Here is a 23,008-nt window from a genome sequence, read left to right on the forward strand (position 1 = left end):
TAGTTCATTAGGTTTTGTTAAAACTTAATTGTGTCTAAAAAAAACATTTAAAAAAATTTCAGTTGAATTAACTAACATGTATTTTGCTTTTCCTTTTTTCTGATATTCACCTTATTTACTTCTGAAACACCAAACTTAAAATTTAATTCATCTGGCAATTACCAAAAAATAGTAACAATATAATAAAGTACAACTGGCACAAATAGGGAGGCAACAAAACAATAAAGTTAATAAGTGATAGATCATTTAAAATACATTGGAGATAAAATTTGTTGCATATGAGCATAACTCTTAATGGGTTCAAGTAGCTCTGCAAGTCTTTATGGCAATATACAAGAGACAGTATAACCAACGTGACAATATTGATAGGATGAGCTTCAGTACCCACAGTGACCCAAAGTACTTCCAGTCACTAAGAAGACAGCCTTATTTTAAGTCAAATCAAGGCAGAGAGGTATCATTCAAGCAGTTTACTCAGGTCTCTAAAAAGCAAAGCACTGCTAGTCACCATGAAGCAGGTTTCACTTTTAGTATTCAGACAGACAATTAAATTTTAACTGAAATAATGGGTCATTTATAGAGTTGAAATCAAGGAGTACTCACAGGTCAGACTCTCTTGCAGTAAAAGGAGCGGAACCCCAAGCTTCCCTAAACACAGAGACTAGTCTTTGTATGTCAGCTGGGCTCCTCCATCCGGTCGTGGTACAATTGGTTGAGGTTGTCTTTTTTATATATATTTGCATGTGGTAATAAGTTTTTTTTCCCTTTTCTTTTTTCAATATGCCATCCGTCCCGATTCCTTGTGAAAATGTTCAAAAGCTCACCAGCATGCAACTGTTTTATGTGTAAGCTCAGTCAACACTTCACTTTAGAAAATTATTTCTATCTTTTATATGAATACCTTTCACCTTCACAGTTGTGGGAAGTTTGCCCTTATCCCCCCAAATAAAGAAGTTTTATTTTATTTTTTTTTAAGATTTTATTTATTTATTTGACAGAGAGAGACACAGCGAGAGAGGGAACACAAGCAGGGGGAAGCGGGAGAGGGAGAAGCAGGCTCCTGATGCGGGGCTCGATCCCAGGGCCCTGGGATCATGACCTGAGCCGAAGGCAGACGCTTAACGACTGAGCCAGCGAAGTTTTATAAATTCTAAGCAGAATTATGCATTTTCTATTTTTCCTAAGAAACAAGGCATAGTAAGCACTGAATATCTGTTTCTTTCAGGATTCATTTTAGAAATTAAGTTATTCACATAAAATGGCAGTCCTGTTTTGAACTGTACTAACATCAGTAATGAATTATTTTATTCCTTAGTTTTTTTAAGTTTTATTTGATCTGTACATTATTTTAGTAGATTTTCATGTATCCCTTTAAGACCTTGGATATATTTTCTAAAACAATGCTACATTCTTAGGACTAGATGAGATTTGTGATGGTATTCTCCCCTTTTTATCACTACGATAAACTCTCCCAAGTAAATTGAAATGTCTGTTTTAAAGAAAATAATGAAGGGGGGCGCCTGGGTGGCTCAGTCGGTTAAGTGGCTGCCTTCGGCTCGGGTCATGATCCCAGGGTCCTGGGATTGAGCCCCACATCGGGCTCCCTGCTCAGTGGAGAGCCTGCTTCTCCCTCTCCCTCTGCCTGCCTCTCTGCTTACTTGTGCTCTCTATCTCTCTGTCAAATAAAATTTAAAAATCTTAAAAAAAAATGAAGGGATTCTACAGTTTTTATTTTGGTCCTCGTCCAGTATTTAATGACTGTCTGTCCGTCTATGTAACTGCTGGCCCTGCAGTTTCATGGCATTTCCCTTTTTTCATTGTCATCTGAAATGAAAGATTAGTTTTTATCCTCCCCATAATTGTTACCCTGCAGCCTTGTTTACCCTAAATAATATTTAACTCATTGGGCTTTATCTAACATTCTAATTATTTCTGGGTACATTTACTCTCCTGAACTCATATTCTCCAGAGTTTTTGGTTTGTTATGAATATGACACATGGGACAGAATATTTTAAAATTGCTGGAATGAAAATATTTCGTAGCTCTTCCCCTTAGGACCCCTGGAAGGAAGAGGATTACTGTGTTGGTCTGGCAGGAATTTTGTGTGTCTGCGGTGTGAGGGGAAAAAAAAAAAAAAGGAAAAAAGAAAGAAAACCCCATAATATTAAACTTGCTTTCTTAACAATTTTTAAACAGTTCGGTAGTATTAAGTATATTTTTATTCTCGTGCGGCACATCTCTGGAACTTTTTCATCATGCAAAACTGAAACTCTGCACTCACTGAACACTCCCTTTCCCTACCCCTTGGCAATTACCTTTCTACTTTATACTATTTGGGCTATTGTAGATAATTCATTTGAGTGCAATCATACTGTACTTGTCCTTTTCTGGCTGGCTTTTTTTCGTTTAGCATAATATCCTCACGGTTCACCCATGTTCTAGCATTTGACAGGACTTCCCTCTTTTTAAGGCTGCATAATGTTTCACTGTATGTGTATATATCACACGTTCTTTCTCCATTCATCTGTCAGTGGGCATTTGGGCTGCTTCCACCTCTTGGCTATTGTTGTGACTAATGCAGTGATATACATGGCTATGCAAATACGTTTTGGTGATCCTGGCAGAGTTTTTTTTTTTATATAACTAAATAGGTATTTTTTTAGCATTCTGTTTCACTAAATCTAATATAAATATTTTTATGTTATACTAGCTATTTTTCCACACCTTAGCCTCCGTTTGCAAAATACTAACTCTGTTTTAATCTTCAGTGCCCTGGTGACCCTACTATGACCAGATTTGAGTACATACAGTCCCCAACTTAACAGTGGTTCATCTTCCAGTTTTTTTACTTTGCAACAGTGTAGAAGCAATGTGCATTCAGTGGAAACCGCACTTCAGATTTTGGTCTTTTCCCAGGCGAGCGATATGTGGCCTGATCCTCTCCCGTGTTGGCTGGGCAGTGGCAGTGAGCTACAGCTCCCAGTCAGCCATGCCGTCACGAGCGTCAGCAAGCACTTTGTCACTCGGAGTATAGTATCCAATAAGTTACCTGAGATACTTAGCACTTTATTATAAAATATGCTTTGTGTCAGATGAGTCTGCCTGACTGGAGGCTAATGTAAGTGTTCTGAGCATGTTTAAGGTAGTCTGGGCTAAACTACAAGATTCGCGAGGCTAGGTGTATTAAGTGCATTTTCAACTTACAGTATTTTCAATTTACAGTGGATTTACCGGGACATAACCCCATTGTAGATTGAGGAAGATCTGTAATCTTTTTCTGGTTCTTCCCTCCCATGAGCCTTTTCCGATTCATTCTGAGCTTTCTACTTTCTGTCTCTTCTTAACTCATTCTCATGTATCTTCTCCTCCTTTATTGGTAGCTTAGCTTGTTCTTTATATGAAGATAGAAGTAGAAAAGCATAAATAAATGGATACGTTTGTCTGGCACCATCTGTTACTGATATCACCATCCTCTCTTTATCTGAATTCCAACCCTGGTTAAATTCAGCTCACCACCTACTCCAGACCTGAACCCTGCTGGCTGCAATGAGGGCTACTAGGTACACACCCAGTCGTACTGATTGTTCTCACTTCACATTCATGACCACAAACCTCAAGTGGGCCCCTGTGCTGCCGGCAGTCCTGCTATATTTCCTTAGTCTGTTGGTCCTCAAAGCATGGCTCCCAGACCAGTAGCATCAACGTCACTCAAGAACTTGTTAGAAATGCATGTTCTTGACCTCATCCCAGACCTTGTGAATCAGAAACTCTGGGGGTGGAAGCCAGCAAATCTGTGTGATTCTGAGGCTGAAGTTTGAGAACCACTGCCTTAGTCAATTCATTGTCCCATTGTTTGAAAATCTTTTTTCACACCTTCACACTTCTCAAGTTGCCAACAACCCCCTCTGCTTCCCCACTCCTGCCTGATGATCACTTTTATTTCAACGTAAATAGAAAACAGAAGTACTCAGAAGAGAACTTCCTCATATTCCTGCATCCGCATCTGCTTGCATCTCCAGGTGCTCCCAGACCCTGCCTTCCTCACTGTCGCTGGGGCCAAACTCTCTCCCCGCCTGCACACTATATCCCACCCCTTCTTTCCCCTGGAGGCTGTATAATCCTTTCCACAGGGTCTTTCCCATCAGCACACAAATGTCCCTCTCTCAGACACAAAACAAAAACAAATCTCCCTGAAAATCTCGAGATGCTGCTATGGAGCTGTCAATCATATTGTTATGTGAAACTTTTGAATATTTATATGTATTTTCTTGTTTTCATAAAAGATAACGAAACAATGGAAGGATAAACCAAAAAATAATACAAATACAAAAGAGGAAGGAGAGATTAAGGGGAAGGAGAAGGTACAAAAGCTAGACCTCTCTGAATGGAATTTGTTTACAGTTTCGACTTTGGAATTATGTGCATGTTTTATTTTTTTAAAGATTTTATTTATTTGAGACAGAGCATGAGCGGGGCAGGGGGGTAGGGGCAGAGGGAGAGGGACAAGCAGACTCCCTGCTGAGCAGGGAGCCCAGTGTGAGGCTCGATCCCAGGACTCTGGGATCATGACCTGAGCCGAAGGCAGACATTTAACAGACTGAGCCACCCAGGCGCCCATGTATATGTTTTATATAATCAAAACATCAAATCAAGTCAAAATCTAATTTAAACAAATTGGCCTCACTGGGTAACAAACTGAAAGCATAACCACAAGGAAAATTCTTTTATTTTATTTTATTTTATTTTATTTTATTATGTTAGTCACCATACAGTACATCATTAGTTTTTGATGTAGTGTTCCATGATTCATTGTTTGCGTATAACACCCAGTGCTCCGTGCAATGTGTGTCCTCCCTAATACTCATCACTGGGTTAACCCATCCCCCACCCCCCTCCCGCTAAAACCCTCAGTTTCTCGGCGAACCATGAGAGACTATGGACTCCGAGAATTCTTTTATAAAATAGGGTGGTTTGGGGGGCGCCTGTGTCGCTCAGTCGGTTAAATGTCCAACTCTTGATTTCACCTCAGGTCATATTCTCAGGGTTGTGAGATAGAGCCCCACATTGGGCTCCACACTCAGCAGGGAGTCTGCTTGAGAGTCTTTCCCTCTCCCTCTACCCCTCCCCCCACTCATGCTTTCTCTCTCTCTCTTTTAAATAAATAGAATCTTTTATAAAAATAGGGTGGGGTTGGGGGGTTTTTTTATATATATATTTTAGACTTGGAGAAAAGTTCTGATAGTAATACAAAGAATTCCCATCACCTTTCACTCAGATTCCCCATGTTAACATTTTTGTACATTTGTTTTATCTTTCTCAGTTTTTCACTCTTCTCTCTCTGTCCATCTATATAGTTCCTAAAAATAAGGAATTCTCTAAATAGCCACAGTAAAATGATCAAAATCAGGGAATTTATATAATCTACAGACCTTGTCCCAATTTCATCAGGTGTCCTAATAATATCCTTTTATAGCAAAAATAAAAACAAGATTATATAGCGCATTTTAGCTGTTCAGTCTCTTCTGTCTCCTTTGATCCCTTTCATCTGAAATAGTATTTGAAGAATATGGGCATGGGCCTGGTACTTTCTAGAATGCCCCTCAGTTTGGGTTGGTCTGATGTTTCCTCATGATTTGATGCAGTCATGTCCTTTGGCACGAATACCACAGAGTGTTGCTGAGTGCTTGTCAGTGAAGAAAGCACAAACTCTTAATTAGTCCCACTATTAGCAGTAGTAACTTTGATAGGAGTGTCTGCCAGTTTGCTCCTCTGGAAAATTACTATTTTACCTTTTGTAATTAATAAGTATCCTGTGGGGAGCTACTCTGAGATTATACAAATATCTGTCACTCTTCAAACTTTTACCCACTAGGAACTACCTTTTGATGGTTCTCATTTGAATCCGTTATCATGATGATAACTGCCAAATGGTGATTTCTAATGCTAGAATTTCTTCTACATTTATTAATTGATTTTCTACTTACATGAAAGTTTCTCCTTCTCTCTGTTTATTTACTTATTATTTATATCAGCATGGACTCATGAATTCTTACTTCATTCAATAGCAAAACAATAATTTGACTGGACATCCCTGGTAGGATATATCATAAAGAACAAAAAGAACCACAAAAAAATCTTAAACAGCATATGGTGGTTTTGTTGTTACTGGTAATGTGTACTTTTACACACACACCCTAGGGGATAAAGCAAATGAGTAATTGTGTTAATGTCATTAGGTACCAGCATTACTTGACAAAATCAAAGAAGTCAAGTAAAAACTCTATTTTAAAAAAACCTATACAATCAGTAGGAATTGATTTACTTTTCTCCTTCCAAAAAGTACATATTTTTTAGCACTGTCCATTGAAAAGTCAAAGCAGGGATAACCCAGTAATAATAATATACCAAATACCCATATTGTGAATTTAAGTACCATTTCCCACTAAACAGAAATGGGACTGCTTGGAGAAATGGTTGGTTCCAGATCTGGGGCAAGAAATGGACAAGATAAACCTCAGACATCTTCTGCCTGAAAGCAAGGAACTTATCAGACTTTAGAGACTTACAAAAAGGCATAAGAGCTGACTTAAAAGAGCTCCTGCTGGCTAAAAAAAAAATGGGATAATTTGAGCATCAAAATGAATAAGGACTGTAATTGGTTTAAATGTATCAAATATATAAAAACCTATAAATTCACAATAATACCCAAAAAACCCTTCATTGATCACCTTTGGGGGTTGCCTGGCAACCAACTTGTTATTCTGGAAATCATTCATAGCAGCTTTATTCATAATATCCCCAAACTAGACACAGCCCAAATGTCCCTCAGTAGGAGAATGGACAAACTGTGGTATATTCATACAAGGGAATATTTACTCAGCAATAAAACAAATGAACCACTGATCACAACAAAATGGATGAATCTCAGAAACATGCTGAGTGAGAGAAGCCTTACATAAAAGAGTACATATTATATGGCTTTGTGTATATGCAGTTCTAGTATAAGCAAAACAAACTTTTTTTTTCAGAATAAGCAATACTTATTCTAAAAAATATCAGAATAGTCATTTGTACTGGAGGTGTAGCAGCAGAGATTAAGTGGTAAGAGGGCGAGGGAGGTTTTTGGAATGATAACGTCTTGATAGGGATATAGGTTACACAGTTCTTTGCAAGCTGTCAAAACTCTCCAGTGGTACTCTTAAGATTTGTGCATTTCACAGCATGTAAATTTTACCTTAAACATAATTTTAAATATTAAACTCAAAGGGTGCCTGGGTGGCTCAGTTGGTTAAGCATCTGACTCTTGATTTTGGCTCAGGTCGTGATTTCAGGGTTGTGAGATTGGGTCCCACATCAGGCTCCACACTTTGTGGAGTCTGCTTAAGATTCTCTCTCTGCCCCTCTGTCCCCACCCTGCACACACGCACGCTTGCTCACTCGCTCGCTCTCTCAAAAAAAAATATTAAACTCTAATGACATGTACTGAATTATAGTGAAAAGATGGAGTGATGATTGGATAGTGGGATGAATAGATATTTGATAAAGCAAATGTAGCAAAATGTTCATTGTAGAATCTGTGTGGTGAGTATGTGGCTATTTACAGTTCTTTCAGTTTTCTCTGTTTTTGATAGTCTTCATAACAAAATACTGGGGAAAACCTCCATTTTGGAACCCCTAATTATGGAGCTGGGCATCACTGGCTGCCAGAATCATGAAAGAAATGTCAATGGTGAACTTTGTAAAAATGGATCAAGGCAGACAATACCTGAACCCACTGACCAATCCTGTTGCTAAAAGTAGGACAACCAGACATTATGTTCTTCCTGATGTGTTACAAAAAACTGAAGTATTAGTGTAAAAAAAACTAAAATTGAACGTGAATCTAATCAAGCTTCTAGATCTAACTACCAATTTACAGAAAACACAGGAACATGTTACAATGACACCATGTAGGTGCTATTAGCCAAGTCCAGATTGTAGGTGATCCCACAGGGGAAGGAGAAATTACCTCCTATCTTAATCAGTGGCATGAACGTTTTTTTAAAAGGTAAGAGGAGGATATGGTATAGAGTCAGAGAGATATAAGACCTATAACCATCAGATGCAATGTATGGACCTTAAATACCATTTTGAACTAACCAACTGTAAAAAAAAAAAAAAAGAAAATCTTTGAGATAGTCAAAGAAAATTGAATGTGGATTGGTATTAGATATTTAAGAATTGTTAATTGTATTGGATGTGGTGATATGGTTATTTTCTTAAGTCGTCTGTTAGAAATACTGAACTAATAATAGGTGAAATGATATTTGTTTTAAAAGACTTCAACAAAGGGGCGCCTGGGTGGCTCAGTTGGTTGGGCGACTGCCTTCGGCTCAGGTCATGATCCTGGAGTCCCGGGATCGAGTCCCGCATTGGGCTCCCTGCTCAGTGGGGAGTCTGCTTCTCCCTCTGACCCTCCCCCCTCTCATGCTCTCTCTCTCATTCTCTCTTTCAAATAAATAAAATCTTTTTTGAAAAAAAGAAAAACTTCAACAAAAACAATGGGGATAGGCGAAGCAAGAATAGCAGAATGTCAATAACTGTTAAAGCTGGGAGATGGAAGAGGGGGCACCTGGGTGGCCCAGTTGGTTAAGCAGCTGCCTTCGGCTCAGGTCATGATCCCAGGGTTCTGAGATCGAGCCCCGTGTTGGGCTCTCTGCTCAGCGGGAAGCCTGCTTCTCCCTCTCCCTCTGCTGCTGCTCCCCCTGCCTGAGCACACACACTCTCTCACTCTCTCTCTCTCTCTCTCTCAAATAAATACATAAAATCTTTTTAAAAGGGTACATGGAAGTTTAATAATCTGCTTTCTCTAATGGCAAATACTAAAAAGTTTTTAAAAAGAAACTTCCTTGGCTTCTCATTCTCTTTTAGCTACATTCTATTCCCATCTCTCTGTTCCTAGTACGGTAAGGTTTTGAAAGATACCTGAATTTACTATCTCCACATCATCTCTTCCCATTTTTCTTGAACCTAATCCAATGGAGATTTTTGTCTATATCATCCCACCAAAACCCCTCTTATCCAGGTCACCAGGGACTTTCAGGTTGCCAGATCTAATGGTCTGTTCTCAGCTCTCATCTTAAATGGCCTCTCACTAGCATTTCAGGACACCATACTGCTCTGATTTCCTGCCTGCTTCGCTGTCTAGGCATTCTCTTTCCTTTGCTAGATTGTTGTCATCTTCAAGACCTCAAACATTGCTGTGCACCAAATCTCATTCCTCCGACCTTTTCTCTTCTCTCTTTTTTTTAAGATTTTTAAAATGTATTCATTTGAGACAGAGAGAGAGAGAAAGAATGAGCAGGGGAGAGAGGCAGAGGGAGAGGGAGAAGCAGAAGTAGACTCCCCACTGAGCCAGGAGCATGACCTGGGGCTCAATCCCAGGACCTACAGATCATGACCTGAGCCAAAGGCAGACGCTTAACCATCTGAGCCACCCAGGCGCCCCACCCACTTCTCCTTCCTACTGGCAGTCCGAGGGCTATAAACACTGTGTGCGGAGTGCCTGGGTGGCTCAGTCATTAAGCATCTGCCTTTGGCTCAGGTCATGATCCCAGGGTCCTGGGATCGAGGCCCACATCGGGCTCCCTGCTCCATGCGGAGCCTGCTTCTCCCTCTCCCACTCCCCCTGCTTGTGTGCCCTCTCTTGGTGTGTCTCTCTGTGTCAAATAAATAAATAAAATCTTTAAAAAAAATTTAAAAAAAAACCACTGTGTGCTTTTGATCCCAAATTTATATCTCTAATTCCGGCCTTCCCTCTCCCATCTTTTAAGATCTCACACTCAATTTGTACAAAACCAAATTCTTGATCCCTCTTATAAACTCTTCCGTGTTCCCAGTTTTAGTAAACGGCATCTTCATTTTCATTTAGTTGCTCAGAACAGAAACTTAAGTTGTCATACTTACCTCTTTCTCTCACATCCCATATCCAGCAGCAGTGCCTGTCAGCCTAACCTTTAGAACATATCCTGAATTTGACCACTTCTTGCCACCACTGCTTCTGTCACTCTGTAATTCAAATCCCCATCTTCTCTTGCCTGGAGAACCACAGAAGCCTCCTACCTGGTATCTTTTCTTCCACTCTCATGCCCTTGCAATCTCTTCTCCACACAACAGCCCAAGTGATTCTTTCAAAACCTGAAACTGCTCATAATGCTCCCCTGCTCACAACTTTCTAATGGTTTCCCATCTCACTCAGCATAAAACCCAGGGTTCTGGCCATGGCTCCAAGCCCCAGACCATATAGCCTTTGACCATTTGGATCACATTTCCTACCACTCTTCCCCTTGCTCATTTTTTCCCCCCACACACTGGCTTCCTTACTCTTCTCCAAACATACCAACCCTCCTCGTGCTTCTAGGTCTTTGTACTTACTATCCTATTCCACCCTCCTGGAACCTGCTTCCACATGACCCATTCTGCCCCTTCATTCTGGTCTGGGCTCAGATATTACTCTATTAGAGAAGCCTTCTCTGACCCAACCCCCTTACTAAATAGCAGCTCCCTAGTCTCCAAACCTATAACATTGACCTCCACCAGCTTTTACCTAATGCACTTAACACTACCCAGTCTCTTATATTCATTTATATGTATTGGTTTCCTTTGTTTCTGTCCTCCAATTTTATGACTTGAGGATTTATTGAGAATGACAGAATCCACACTCTGATGAGAATTACATAAATCTTAGTGTAACATTAACTTAAGAATAAATATAGTCAACAAATTATAAAGGGTATACTTTGGGATTCTGTTTTAAGCTTCTACTTCTCCTTAATAAGGTGATAGAACTGGCCAGGAGACCCTGTCTAGGTTTAGTTTATAGTTTCTTCTTCTGCATCATGCCCCTCGTTTTCTAGGTTTGTTCATTTATTGCACCCCACACTAGACTCATGCTAGGGCTATCACTTCTTCTGGTCTGTTGTCATCTGTCTCTATTTAAACCAACCGAAAGTTCTTATGAAGAGCAGTCTTTATTGGTTGGTTTCTGCAGAGCTTTGCTTGCTCTCCCATAAACCCTCCTGGCTACTTTGTGTCTTGCTGCAGTACACTCACCATTCATGTACACTTGCCTTCTCTCTCTCTCTCTCTCTCTCTCTCTCTCTCTCTCTCTCTCTCATACACACATTTATATTTAAGGGCTCATCTTTCTTTGTGTTAGAGCCTCTATTATAAGGTCTTTAAATGTCTTTGGACAAAAAAAAGTAACTTCCAAAGTAGAACCCTGATGCTTTCATTGAGCAGAGTAAGGAGCCCTCCCACTTTTCTGTATCATTGTCAAACATCTCTCTGGGTACACCAGTTCAGAGTTTTATTGCACAGGATTTTGGGGGACCACTATCATATAGGCTAAACTGAGCTAAAACTGTGTCATGTTATAAATGAGCAAGTATGGGAAAGAACAAAAATACTTTTCTCTTCCATGCCTGAAGAAGCTTGCTTTTTTTCATAACCCATATTTTGAAAGCAGGTCATATGTGACATCAGTCATATTGGGGAGCATAGTATTTGAGCAGAGACCAAAGGTCCACACAGTTAAATGCTTTCCTGAGACCAGGACCTACAGAGAAACTTTCATCGTGACCACGAAGCATATGATTCTTAGGGAGCCCTGGTCACACAGCTACTCCTTGGGAAGGATGTCTTTGCCCTGGACCAGAGGCCAGCCAAGTCGTCTTCTCTCTCCCTTCCCATTCCCACAAAGAGGAAGGGCAGGTCCAGAGAAAAGACATGCCCAGGGAGAACATTGAATTCCCTGGGAGCCAGGTTCAATTAAAGTCATTCAATCTGGCTCTTCTTACTTGGGGATGGAATGAATAAAGTAAAGCAAGAGGATGGTAGGAGGGTGGACAAAGAAAGAGCCATTAGCATCCCCTAAGGACTACGATACAGTGGCTCTGTAGGTAAAGTCAGGGGTTTCAAGAAACATTTTGGCAAGAGGTGTAAAAAATATTTTTCCTTAAATGTAGGCTATCAGAAAAAAAAGAATATTGCATGAAAGGGCAGAAAATACATCCGCCATACTTGAACACGCTTGCTTCCTGAGTAATTCTTAGCACCTACCCTAATCTTAGAAGCAAATAATCCCTGAAAAACGTTTGATAACACAGGTAAGTCTTTGGAGAAATCAACCAGAAGTGAGAATAGGACAAATAATTCGAACATCCAAAATAATTCCAGGAGTTTTTAATGTATTACTATACAGTCATGTTACTCAGTTTTGTGTAAATTGAATTGCTCATCTCCAATTAATCCTTTGGTTTGTTGTTTGTCTGTTTTTCTTTCCAGCCCCACTGTGTTCTCCTCGCCTCAAAGGAAAACTCGGCACCTGTTAAACTTGGGGGCTTTGGGGTAGCTATTCAATTAGGGGAGTCTGGACTTGTAGCTGGAGGTAAGAACACTTTCTTAAAAATTTCCTTCAAGACACTTTCAAACTAAATATTAGCTCATCCTCAGTGTTTCATACCCATTCCACCCCCCACCCCACCCCCAAGAAAGTCTATCATAGTTTTGAATTTAATAACTGTAGTTATAACTAGAATTTTAGTACCTTAAGAATAGACCCTGTGCTTTTACTCTTTGTATTCCCACCACTTGGCAGAGAAGTGACCCTGCGTACAGAGATTAAAACAGTGTTGGAAGAAGGTGTTATCTGGGGAAAAGTGACTTCTAAAGTTGAACTGGCCAGGGACACCTGGCTGGCTCAGTCAGTGAAGTACACAACTCTTGATCTTGGGGTTGTGAGTTCAAGCCCCACATTGGGCATAGAGCTTACTTAAAAATAAATAAATAAAGTTGAACTGGCCAAACGAAGTCCATTCTAAAGCATGTAGATTAACCACTTTCAGGTTTACATTAGTGGCTAATGTTTAATTTCATATTGTTTTCCTCTTCTTATTTGTGAAAGAGTCCTGCTCAAGCCATCAATCTGTGTATTTGGGAAGAGCAAGCAGATGTAAATGCAGACTGATTTTTATTATTAGCCAAAGCAAAACATAATTAGAAAATTCCCATGCCAGAAAAAAAAAGTATGAAATTTAAAAATAGAAATTTTCTCCAGTAGCATGCTGAGGTGGATGCTAATTCTAGATCCAGGAATTTGGGTTTTTTTGTATTCCCTTCAATAGACTCCAGCTCAGAATGCTACCCTGTTTTTAGTTCTCTTCCTTAGCTTTGCAAATGACTTAGTTCTTCACTCTACAGTTTATCAGTCTTCTAGTCAGTGCCTTCGATTTTCCATCTCCAGATGGAAACACAAAGAGGAAAAATATGAAAAATACCAGCAGAACTTTTTTGAACCTGTCATCTTCCATGAATACTTATATTAAGTTCAGATACCTGACAAATGATAAATATCAAAACAATAATCCATTACACAGGATATTTCATTTAATTTAATAGACATATTACTAAACATCAAAGCAGCGTTAACATAGACCATCTTCTGAAAAATGAGCCAGGAGTCATAGTTGTATTCTTTAAATTGTTATTTCATCACATTGCCCTCTAAAATTAAATTATGTCTAGATTTTCTTCTAATTTTGCATTCTCTTCAAGCTAATCATTTCCAATAATATGAAAAATTGCAAGTTGAGTATAGTTTTAAAAACTGATGTTTTTTTCCTAATTCAAAACTTCCATCTGTGATTGGAAGGACTAGTCATAGGATCAGGTAGTAGCACATCATTTAATCATAGACTCATTGAATCTCAGGATTCCAAGGGGGCCTTAACATCTCCAGTCTTATAACCAATGATCGCATTCCTTCATAAAATTCCCAGCGAAAGGTTGAGCTCTAGTTTAATTCCTCACATAGCGAAGAATTCACTGTGTTTCGGGACTGTATTTCCATTTTTAGAAAGCTCCTTGAGTTCTGAAACATTCATCTTCACCTTGAACAGAAATCTGTCTTCTTATCACTTCCACCCAGTGGTGCTAATTGTGACTTTTGGAGCCACACTGAACAATTTTAATTCTGCCACATGATAACCATTCAGATGTTTAAAGACAATATCGTGTACCCCTAAGTCTTATCCAAATTAACTTGCCTAGGTTAATTTAGCCATTCCTCACATAAACTGGTGCAGACTCTCACTCTCACGTGTGCAAAGGATGGAGCCAAAACTGAGCACAACTGTAGGTACAGTCCGGCACACAGGAGCCTGGGACTGTTGCTTCTTTTGCTGTGAGCCTTATATTTCTATCAGCTTCCCCAGATTGCATTAGCTTCTTGGACAGCCACATAATGCCACTGGCTCATACTGATCTTGCAATTAACTACAACTCCCAAGTTGTGTTTAAACAATTGTTGCTATTAAACTAACTCTCTTAAATCTGATATTTTTACATATCACCCCTCTGTAAAGACTACACAATTATAGGGGCGCCTGGGTGGCTCAGTTGGTTAAGCATCTGACACTTGGTTTTGGCTCAGGTCGTGATCTCGGGGTCGTGGGATCGAGCCCCACATCAGGCTCCACACTCACCAGGGAGTCTGCTTGGGATTTTCTGCTTTTCTCTCTCTCTCTCTCAAATGACAATAAATAATCTTTTCTAAAAAAGACTACACAGTTATAACAAGTAACTTCTGATGATTACATCCCCAAGACTGATGGGATGAAATGAAATGACACAAAGTCCTTTTATATGTTCTATACTGGCCACATATAATGGCTTTGTTTCTCTTTGTCTGGATCCATATCCTGTTAGTATTCAGAGTGGTATCAGCTTATATTTTACCATGCATCTTGATTGAAGGGGAAAAACGGATTCGTTGGATTTACCTAGACATCTTCTCCATGTTAATCTACTTTCCTAAAGTCCTTGAGCTTTTCTCCTAAATTGTATGTTTTTAAAGCTGATTTTGAACCTAGAGTGTGTCAGTTGTACAAAATTTATTTTTCTCAGTGCTTCTAGAATTGAAATACTTTCTGATGGTCAGAGTGTCGTTTCTTCACGTATCTTTCCTTCCAGTCTTGAAATAACTACTTGAAGCATTATAGTGTCTTTAAAAATACAACATGTGTAGACAAGGGATAAATGATTTCTCTTAGAGAAAGCTTTCATATTGTTTAAGGTACTTGTGAAATTACAGTAATATTAGCTCATTTGCTAATGCTTATTAACAGAAAGCTATTTTCCTGTCAGTTGGAATCTTTGATTACTCAGTAGAATAGAAATAGAAAAGAATTCTCTCCTTTATATGTTCCATATTGTAGAAACCACTTACATGTATTTGCACTTAACCTACCTGAAATTCCACTATTTGGAAAACTCGTCTATGCAGAAGATAACTAGGATCCTACAAAAAAAAATTATTTTTGCAGCCAGACATTTCTTGACCTTAACACCCATTCATGGGCCTCTCAAATGGGCATCCTAAGAGCATACTCTTTGAAGCTGGCATGCTGCCATTTTCCATAGTTTTATGGTTTCATGTGCCTTCATACCTGGCACCTGCTACTCCCTCTGGTTGGAATACCTTTTGTCATTTTCAGTATCTATGTAACTCTTACTGCTCCTGAAGGTTGAGAGACTGAGTTGACAAACCTCCCCTCTTAAAAGCAAGCTGATCTTCACCATCCCAAGTTAGGTAACCCTTTCCTTCTCTTCCATATTACCGTAACTATCTGGGCTACATACCTCCATGTAGTATTTGATGCAGGGATTTGTAGTCGTATCAAAGACTGAGCTTTATGAGGACAAGAGGCATCACAGCTTATCCTTCTGTATGTCCACAGCACCTCCCACTGTGTCTAGGACCCAAGCAGGCACTTGGGAAATTGTTTCTAAATGAAAGAACCTGCTTGCTAATCAGTTTCTGGTTAATAGATTTTATGCAACAAATTAGGAGAAGACAGGCTAGAGGAAGCACAGTGAGAGAAAAGACACAAAAGCCTGACAGGAAAAGTATGTTGAGCAGATACCAAAATGTAGAAAGCACAGCCCCCTTTTAATACTGAAGAACTCAACCCTTGCTTACCTCTGAAGTTCCTGAGGGCATTTTCTGTTCTGTAGCATAGTTCTTTCATTGATAGCCACAAGACAGTCATCTTGAGTCATCAAGAAAAGGTTGCATTATGTGCAGCATCTTAGGTAAAAGAAGTCAGAAAATTGTAGAAAGATAACCATCCAAAATTATTTAAAAAGCTTTGGGTGTGTAAAGATTCAAGTCCTAGCTATTCAAAGCCGCTCCTTACCTGAGGTTCTAACCTCAGGTAAGACCTAGGTAGAGAGGTCTTACTATATTATCCCAAAGTCTAACATTTAAATATTTAAGTGTATATCTGAAGTATGTCATACACAGTGACATTTAATATGGTTTGGTAATTGACCACAATATTCTAAGAACAGGAAGTCAAAGTCATAAAAATCAAGTGACCACCAAGAAGAAAAAGTCAAGCTATCACAAACAAGGAGTCCAGGAAGGTTGGTATACATTAAAGGTTAACTCTAGTCCTTTACATTTGACTGATCTGCACAAAATACTGTAAAAAGCTCATTCCTATATATTCTTTCCTCCATCATCCCTGAGCAAATTTTTGAACCATAAGACATGTATGTTCCTTAAGGATTAACACTAATTCTCCAGAATGGAGTAGTCTTCGATACAGATAAATGGAGAGAAGCTCCTTTTTGAGTTGCTTGGCTCGCTCTTGTGTAGGAAGTGATAGGAGTCAAGTTGAGTTGCAAAACATCATCCCACCTATAAGAAGGTACCAGACTGGTGCCATGGTACCCGCACGCTCACCGGTACCTTGATCTCCTGCCGTCAGCACGAGGCGGATTCTCCAGCAGCCCCGCCCTGACAAAGGCTGTTAAATGAAGTACGAGGCTTAGCTCTCATCGTTTGAGCTTCTTTGTGTTACCAGAGGAAGCAAAATGGGGCAATGGGGAATAAAAATCTTCCCTTCTAACCAGTACAGTTTTCACTGCTCTACTGCACATTTTAAATGAAAATATTTTCATTCTCTGAACCCCAAAGTTAACCTCTTCTATTATGTGGGAAGAGAGGAACCATAATGATCCAAAGCAAAGGAATATCCCCAGTACACAAGCTAAGAGCTGCTTTATCCTTCCATCCCAACCGAGTTTTGACAGTCACTAACTGGACCTTATGGTATATTTTCTCTAGCTGGATGAGAAGATCTGTAGGGTCTTTTTTTTTTTTTTTTTTTAACTCTAAACCACAATTCTGAGCTCTAGGTAAAGTATTGTGCAGTCTTCAAAGTAACAATTACCTTGGACTCAGTATGATGAGAGAGAAGGGGTAGGGGAAGGAGGAAGAAGGCTGGGGCCTGCCCACAAGACGAGCTGCCGAGTCTGGTGGGCAGTGCCCCTTCCGTGGTTATTTCCCTACAGGGCACAACCTTTCCTTCTACAGTAGAAGAAAAGACTCCCTTAGGGATACTGAGGTAAAGATGATTACCAGTGTGCAAATAACTGCTATCAAACTCTTTCCTGAAAGCCAACATTGTTGGGTGTGGGTGGGAGAAAACTCTTTAAAGAAGGTGGAGGCCAAAGGGGATTGAATGAGAGGAGCTTCATGACTTTGCTTTGGTTTATGTCCTGTGTCTGCTGTCGTTCCTGCCAAATGTTAACATTCAGAGAAAGCTTAAAAATCCTATAGAAGAGAATATTACTAAGCATTCTTAATTGCTACAGTCAATTCCTAAAATCAGTTGAACAGGATTTCAGATTCTGAGTCATATCCAAATAAAAGTTCTCCACTTTAGATTTACTTTGAGATTTTCCATTTGGCAGTCAAAAATAGTCTTTTTCTCCATGGATGTCTTCTCCTGCCCTCCCACCCCTGCCCCTACTCTATATTTTTAGTGATTTTCAAACGTGAAAATTAGAAAATTTAAACAACTTCATTAAACAAGAAATAGGTAAGTACCATGCACCCTGCTTAATGAAATAGGCAGTACCAGTATTAGGAAGACAAAGTACCGTGGTGCTTGGCTGGCTCAGTGGTGGAGCATGTGACTCTTAATCTCAGGGTTGTGAGTTCAAGCCCCATGTTGGGTGTAGAAATGACTTAAAAATAAAATCTTTAAATAAAAAAAGAGGAAGAAGACAAAGTATCTATCCTGGGCTCAGTATTTAGAAGAGGTGATTAGATAATTTTTTCCTTCTGCTTTTTTTCCCCCTTTGATTTTATGGAGGAGGGAGGAGGTAGTAAGAGAATCTTTATATTGTTAAACTTTTCCTTCAGACTGTTATTGTTCTATTTTCAGTTTTCAAATGAGAAAAAAAAAAGGCCATTTTATGTAAACATTTTTCCTTGATGTTGTTGTTTTAAATGTAGGACGTGTTGGAACACCTCATTTTATGGCCCCAGAAGTCGTCAAAAGAGAGCCTTATGGAAAACCTGTAGATGTCTGGGGTTGTGGCGTGATCCTTTTTATCCTGCTAAGTGGTTGCTTGCCTTTTTATGGAACCAAGGAAAGATTGTTTGAAGGCATTATTAAAGGAAAATATAAGGTAATATATTATGAATGTTTTATTTTTACATTGAGATTAAATTACTCTCTGGAAAATATGAAGTTACTATCTGCACTTCCTGATTGTCATGTAGTTACCCAGTCAGAGAAAAGTTCTTTGCTGACACCATTGAACCCCTAGCCTTGGGAGACAGTATGGGCCTCAAGTAAATTTCTGAATCACTATCAGCTGCACTGTCATCTAGGCAGAAGACAGGAGACTGGCTTTATAACAACCAGGGCCTTCCTCCTCCCTCTGTGCTGCGGCCAAACTCTGTCCCACGTGTTTGGAACCCAACCCTGTGTTTAGGCTGAAAAACAGGGACCCTAGTCCTCTTTGATACCGTATCTGTATGTTCAAGTCAACAGTTCAGGAGTCATGGGCCCTCAGATTCACAAAGCCAGTCCTTTTACCATCAATACATTCTAGCAAAACTGCCCATTTAGCTAGGTCGAAGAAATTGGCTGATGCCCTACTTATTTAAATAAAATTCTAGTTCAGGTAAAGAATTTGGAATGACCCTTGGAATTTATTATAATAGAATTTGGCCTTTTATTTTACCCTGGGTGAGGTGTTCACAACAGATGTGAGCCCAGGTTTAAAAGTATCCATTCTCTGTGTGGTGACCAAACCTCCTCTTCAGGCTCAGCTGGAAAATAAACTTCTTGGGCCCTTCTTTGTGTAATTTGAGGAAAAGGCTTCATTTTTAAAGCTTTTTGCTTAATTTGTAAAGTGAAAATGGAAATTTCATCCCAGTGATTTAGTAATTCTTTATTTTATAGTTAGTATCTGCCTTTATTTGTTTTGCTTTGCCACACATGTTGTTCAATTTTACGTAGTCGGCGAGCACAGCTGAAACATTTGCCACTTACATTCCAGGATAAACTGAAATGCCAGGATCACAACTGCATCTCATAATATAATTTAGAGCCATTTTGGTGTGACTTAAACATTTCTATTCTTCTTTGGCTACCGTGGATTGGAAACCGCACAGACTATTCACAGACTTGTGATTAGCATATTATTACTTCCCTTATTAAAAAATCAAAAATTCGTCACTGACACTATGAGTGGCTATACCAAAAAGACCTAAGGTATGCTTGCAAATAAATAAGCTTAAGGTCGGTCTCACTGCCCCAGCTCTTACACTCCATGGCCCTATACCATCCCGTATGGCCGAAGAATCAAATGCTGTATATGGGAAACATGGGGGAGTGTGTGTCTGGATACCAGCTCGGCACAGCTTATGTTGGGGAAGTTCTTTTTCCGCCCCATATTACTGAAACCCCTACTTTCTATTCAACAGAAGCACTGTTTCATTTTCAGCCATGCCTGGCAGCATAAAAACCAAACACACAGGTTCGGGTAACACCAGACTCCAAAACTGTGAGACCTGTTAAGTTTTCTTTTCATTTCCTCCCTAATGTTAGAATTTTATATGGGACTTCAAGAAAAGGGAGGGGGTAGAAATGAAAGGTGAAGTAGCTTCGGGGTTGTAGCCTTGTCCTTTGAAACCATAAGTGAAACTTGCCAAGGTGAGCAGGTGAGAATGAGTTATTCTTTCATTTTTAGGCTTGTGCATCACCAGCTTATAAGGGCCTGCAGGTTTACCTCTTATTTTGATTGGACAAACTCTGTTAACAGAGGAAGATGTTTGAAATAGAGGTTTTTCTGCTTCTCTTAGAGTCAGTTGGCCACTGGGGAATAAAATCAATCCTTCCAAGGTAACTAAATATCTCAGGAAACTGCTTGTAAGTAGTCCTCCCCCTCAAATCCCTGGAAGTTTGTGAGTGGCTCTGAGGAATGCATGGCCATGGCTTTCTGGTCGAATTTGGCCAAGTGAAATCACAGATACTTAACATAGGAAAACAAACACAATTAGCCATGCACCAGCATAATAATAATGAGAGCTGCCTCATACATAGCACTTAGTATGTGCCTGGAACTGTGCTAAGCACTCCTGTGAACTCATTTTATCCTCACAGCGACTTCTGACATGGTACCATACATTAAAATCTCCCACCTGCCTTTTGGAGCTATATATTTGCTAATAATAGAATCTTCCTTTGTGTTAGTTCAGTTGCTAACTTCCTGGTTTCCAAGACAATGTGCTTTGTTCCAACAGCCTCTGGTATTTGATTTTCTCTATTTTTAAAGCACTGGATAGTTTTATTTGTTTCCTTGTAAGAAATTTGGACTGTTCACACATGCCAAAAATTAAATGATTTTAAAACCCCCGTTTTTAGTATTATAGTAAGTCAGATGGACGTGACAGCTATATCATCATTTCTGCACCTGGAGGTTTGAAGCTTTGAGGTTAATAACTTATTTACTCTTTTACTTGGCTAGCCTTATCTCTCACTTGGATTCACGGCTTTTTTTTTTTTTTTATACAAAAGCCCCACGTTTTCAGCGGCTTCGTTTGAAGTATAGATCCATCTCTACCATCAATGATAAACCTGGTGGGCCTTACGTGTGTGTGTGTGTGTGTATGTGTGTGTGTGTGTATACATCACACACACACACTGTGCTGTGATTCTGTCAGCGTTTATTTTTACAGTTTTTTGTTACTGAAAATTTCAAACAAACAAAAAGAGTAGAAATAACAGTACAGTGAACCCCCAGCTTCAATACTTAGCTACATCCAGCCAACCTGGTTTTATCTATATTCTACATACTACCAGATTATCTTGAAGCCAACCTCCAAAATATAATTTCATCACCCCAGTGGTTCTTAAGAACTATGAGCAAAATCCTTGATCTCTGGGGGTATTTTCAAGAAAATCTTGATGGCATCTTTTAAAAACTGTCATAGTTTATCAACTACTGCTGGTCTTATGTGATTTTCATTTAACTTTTTATTCTCATTTGCTAGCTTACTTGATCTTTTCAGGTAGATATCTGAGAATACTATTTGCCTGGAATACATGCTAACATTTAATATCAGTGAACTTTCTTATAAAAGACAAAAATATATTTCTCAAAGTATGTACAAGATGCAGTGCCATCTTCTGTCTTTGTTATGCATAGCCAGTTGGTAGCTCCACATCAGGAGTCAAGGCACCCATGGATTTAGTATTCAAAGAAGTGAGAGTGTTCTGTTGTCCTGTTTTGTTCCCCTTATAAACTCAACCTCCCAGATTAATTTCAGCTACTCTTTCAGCCAAAGGAAGAGGAAAAGCCTGGATCACACTCCCTCATAAATAGGATGAGGGCATATACTTCTCAACCTCTACTCACCTCAGAAATCTTACCACCACTTTCAGATGACCTCTCAGCCCCTTTCCCCAAGGACAGATCATTCCGACTTTAAGGAGCACATCAGCTCCAGGGTGGGGAAGAGGGAGCAAAACTAAGCCTCATCTAATCACCCACATTATTTCAAACAGACTAGTTGATCACAGTTTTAATAGTATGATGGCAGTATGGCACTCACTTTAGTTAAGAGATCTGAGAAGCAGAAGTGACTATTGTTTGGAATTCTTCCTGTTAGGAAAAGAACAAGGAACATAGTTCATTCCCCGTCTACAAGTATAGAGCCTCACAATAGCCAGAGCAAAGTGTCTAATGCTAACCCTTGGCCAACTATAATGATTCCTGTGTACTGATGCCAGCTGTGATTTTATTTGGCTTTAAGTTGTGATGGACTTTATTCTCCATCTTTCTCCCTTAGAAGGTGACCTAGGTCTCCTCTGGCTCAAGCCATGGCATCGCTAGCTCCTGGCACCAGGCAGCTCACATAAATTCACCCAATCATTTGGCTTCTTGATATTAAATAAGGAATGAAACCCTACTCGTCTCTCCCTGCCTGTCCCCGCTGACCTCCCCAACTGCAAACCCTAAGCATCCCTTCCCTTTTTTCTGCTTCCTGGTCTCAAACATTCCCTTTTGCCCAGGAGCCGTCTTACTCTTTTCCTCCCGGATCCACTTTCTCACAAGTCTTATGTCTTTTGAACAACTCATAGTTTTTGTTCATTTGTTTGACTTTAGTCAATTGACCTTGTGACTTGGTTGTCTCATCTCTATAAGAAGAACAAAAGTAACTACACTGAAGACAATATACAAGTGATTTGGCTATTTTGTAGGGCCTATAGTAACAGTATATTTGTTCCTAAATACTGAAATTGATGTACAGTGACCAAAATATCCTACTAAGAACTTTGCATAACTTCATAATTACTGCACATTCCAATTTTTAAAAAGAAAATGTTTTAAAATTTCTTTAAAATTTTTAATTTAAAAATTTAATTTTAGTCCTTTCTTAGAGCAAAGTACTAGTCTCTTCAGCTAAGGTAGAAACTACAGTCATGAGCATTCTATTCAATTATTAAAAATATTATAACTTAGGTGACAGAACATAATGTAAGGGATATTTACTGATGCAAAATCTCATAGAGGGAGCAACAACCACCAAAGACTTTTGCCTTTGTCCTCTTCCTTAGAAAGCAAGCCTTTAGAATCAGATTTCTGTTCTTTGAGAATTTT

The 23,008-nt window shown here is 39.4% G+C and overlaps 1 protein-coding gene across 13 annotated transcripts in view; it reads left to right on the plus strand.

Annotated features, from left to right (window-relative positions):
* The window catches only part of CASK (calcium/calmodulin dependent serine protein kinase), a 357,703-nt gene that overhangs the window by 208,867 nt on the left and 125,828 nt on the right, over positions 1–23,008 (plus strand). For all 13 annotated transcript variants that reach the window (XM_027608009.2, XM_027607997.2, XM_027608005.2 and 10 more), the window contains exons 6-7: positions 12,326–12,428; positions 18,348–18,523. In XM_027608009.2, the coding sequence (XP_027463810.1) occupies positions 12,326–12,428; positions 18,348–18,523 (279 nt within the window). The remainder of the gene's footprint in view (positions 1–12,325; positions 12,429–18,347; positions 18,524–23,008) is intronic.

The sequence above is a fragment of the Zalophus californianus genome, chromosome X, assembly GCF_009762305.2.
Source record: "Zalophus californianus isolate mZalCal1 chromosome X, mZalCal1.pri.v2, whole genome shotgun sequence".
Taxonomy (NCBI): domain Eukaryota; kingdom Metazoa; phylum Chordata; class Mammalia; order Carnivora; family Otariidae; genus Zalophus; species Zalophus californianus.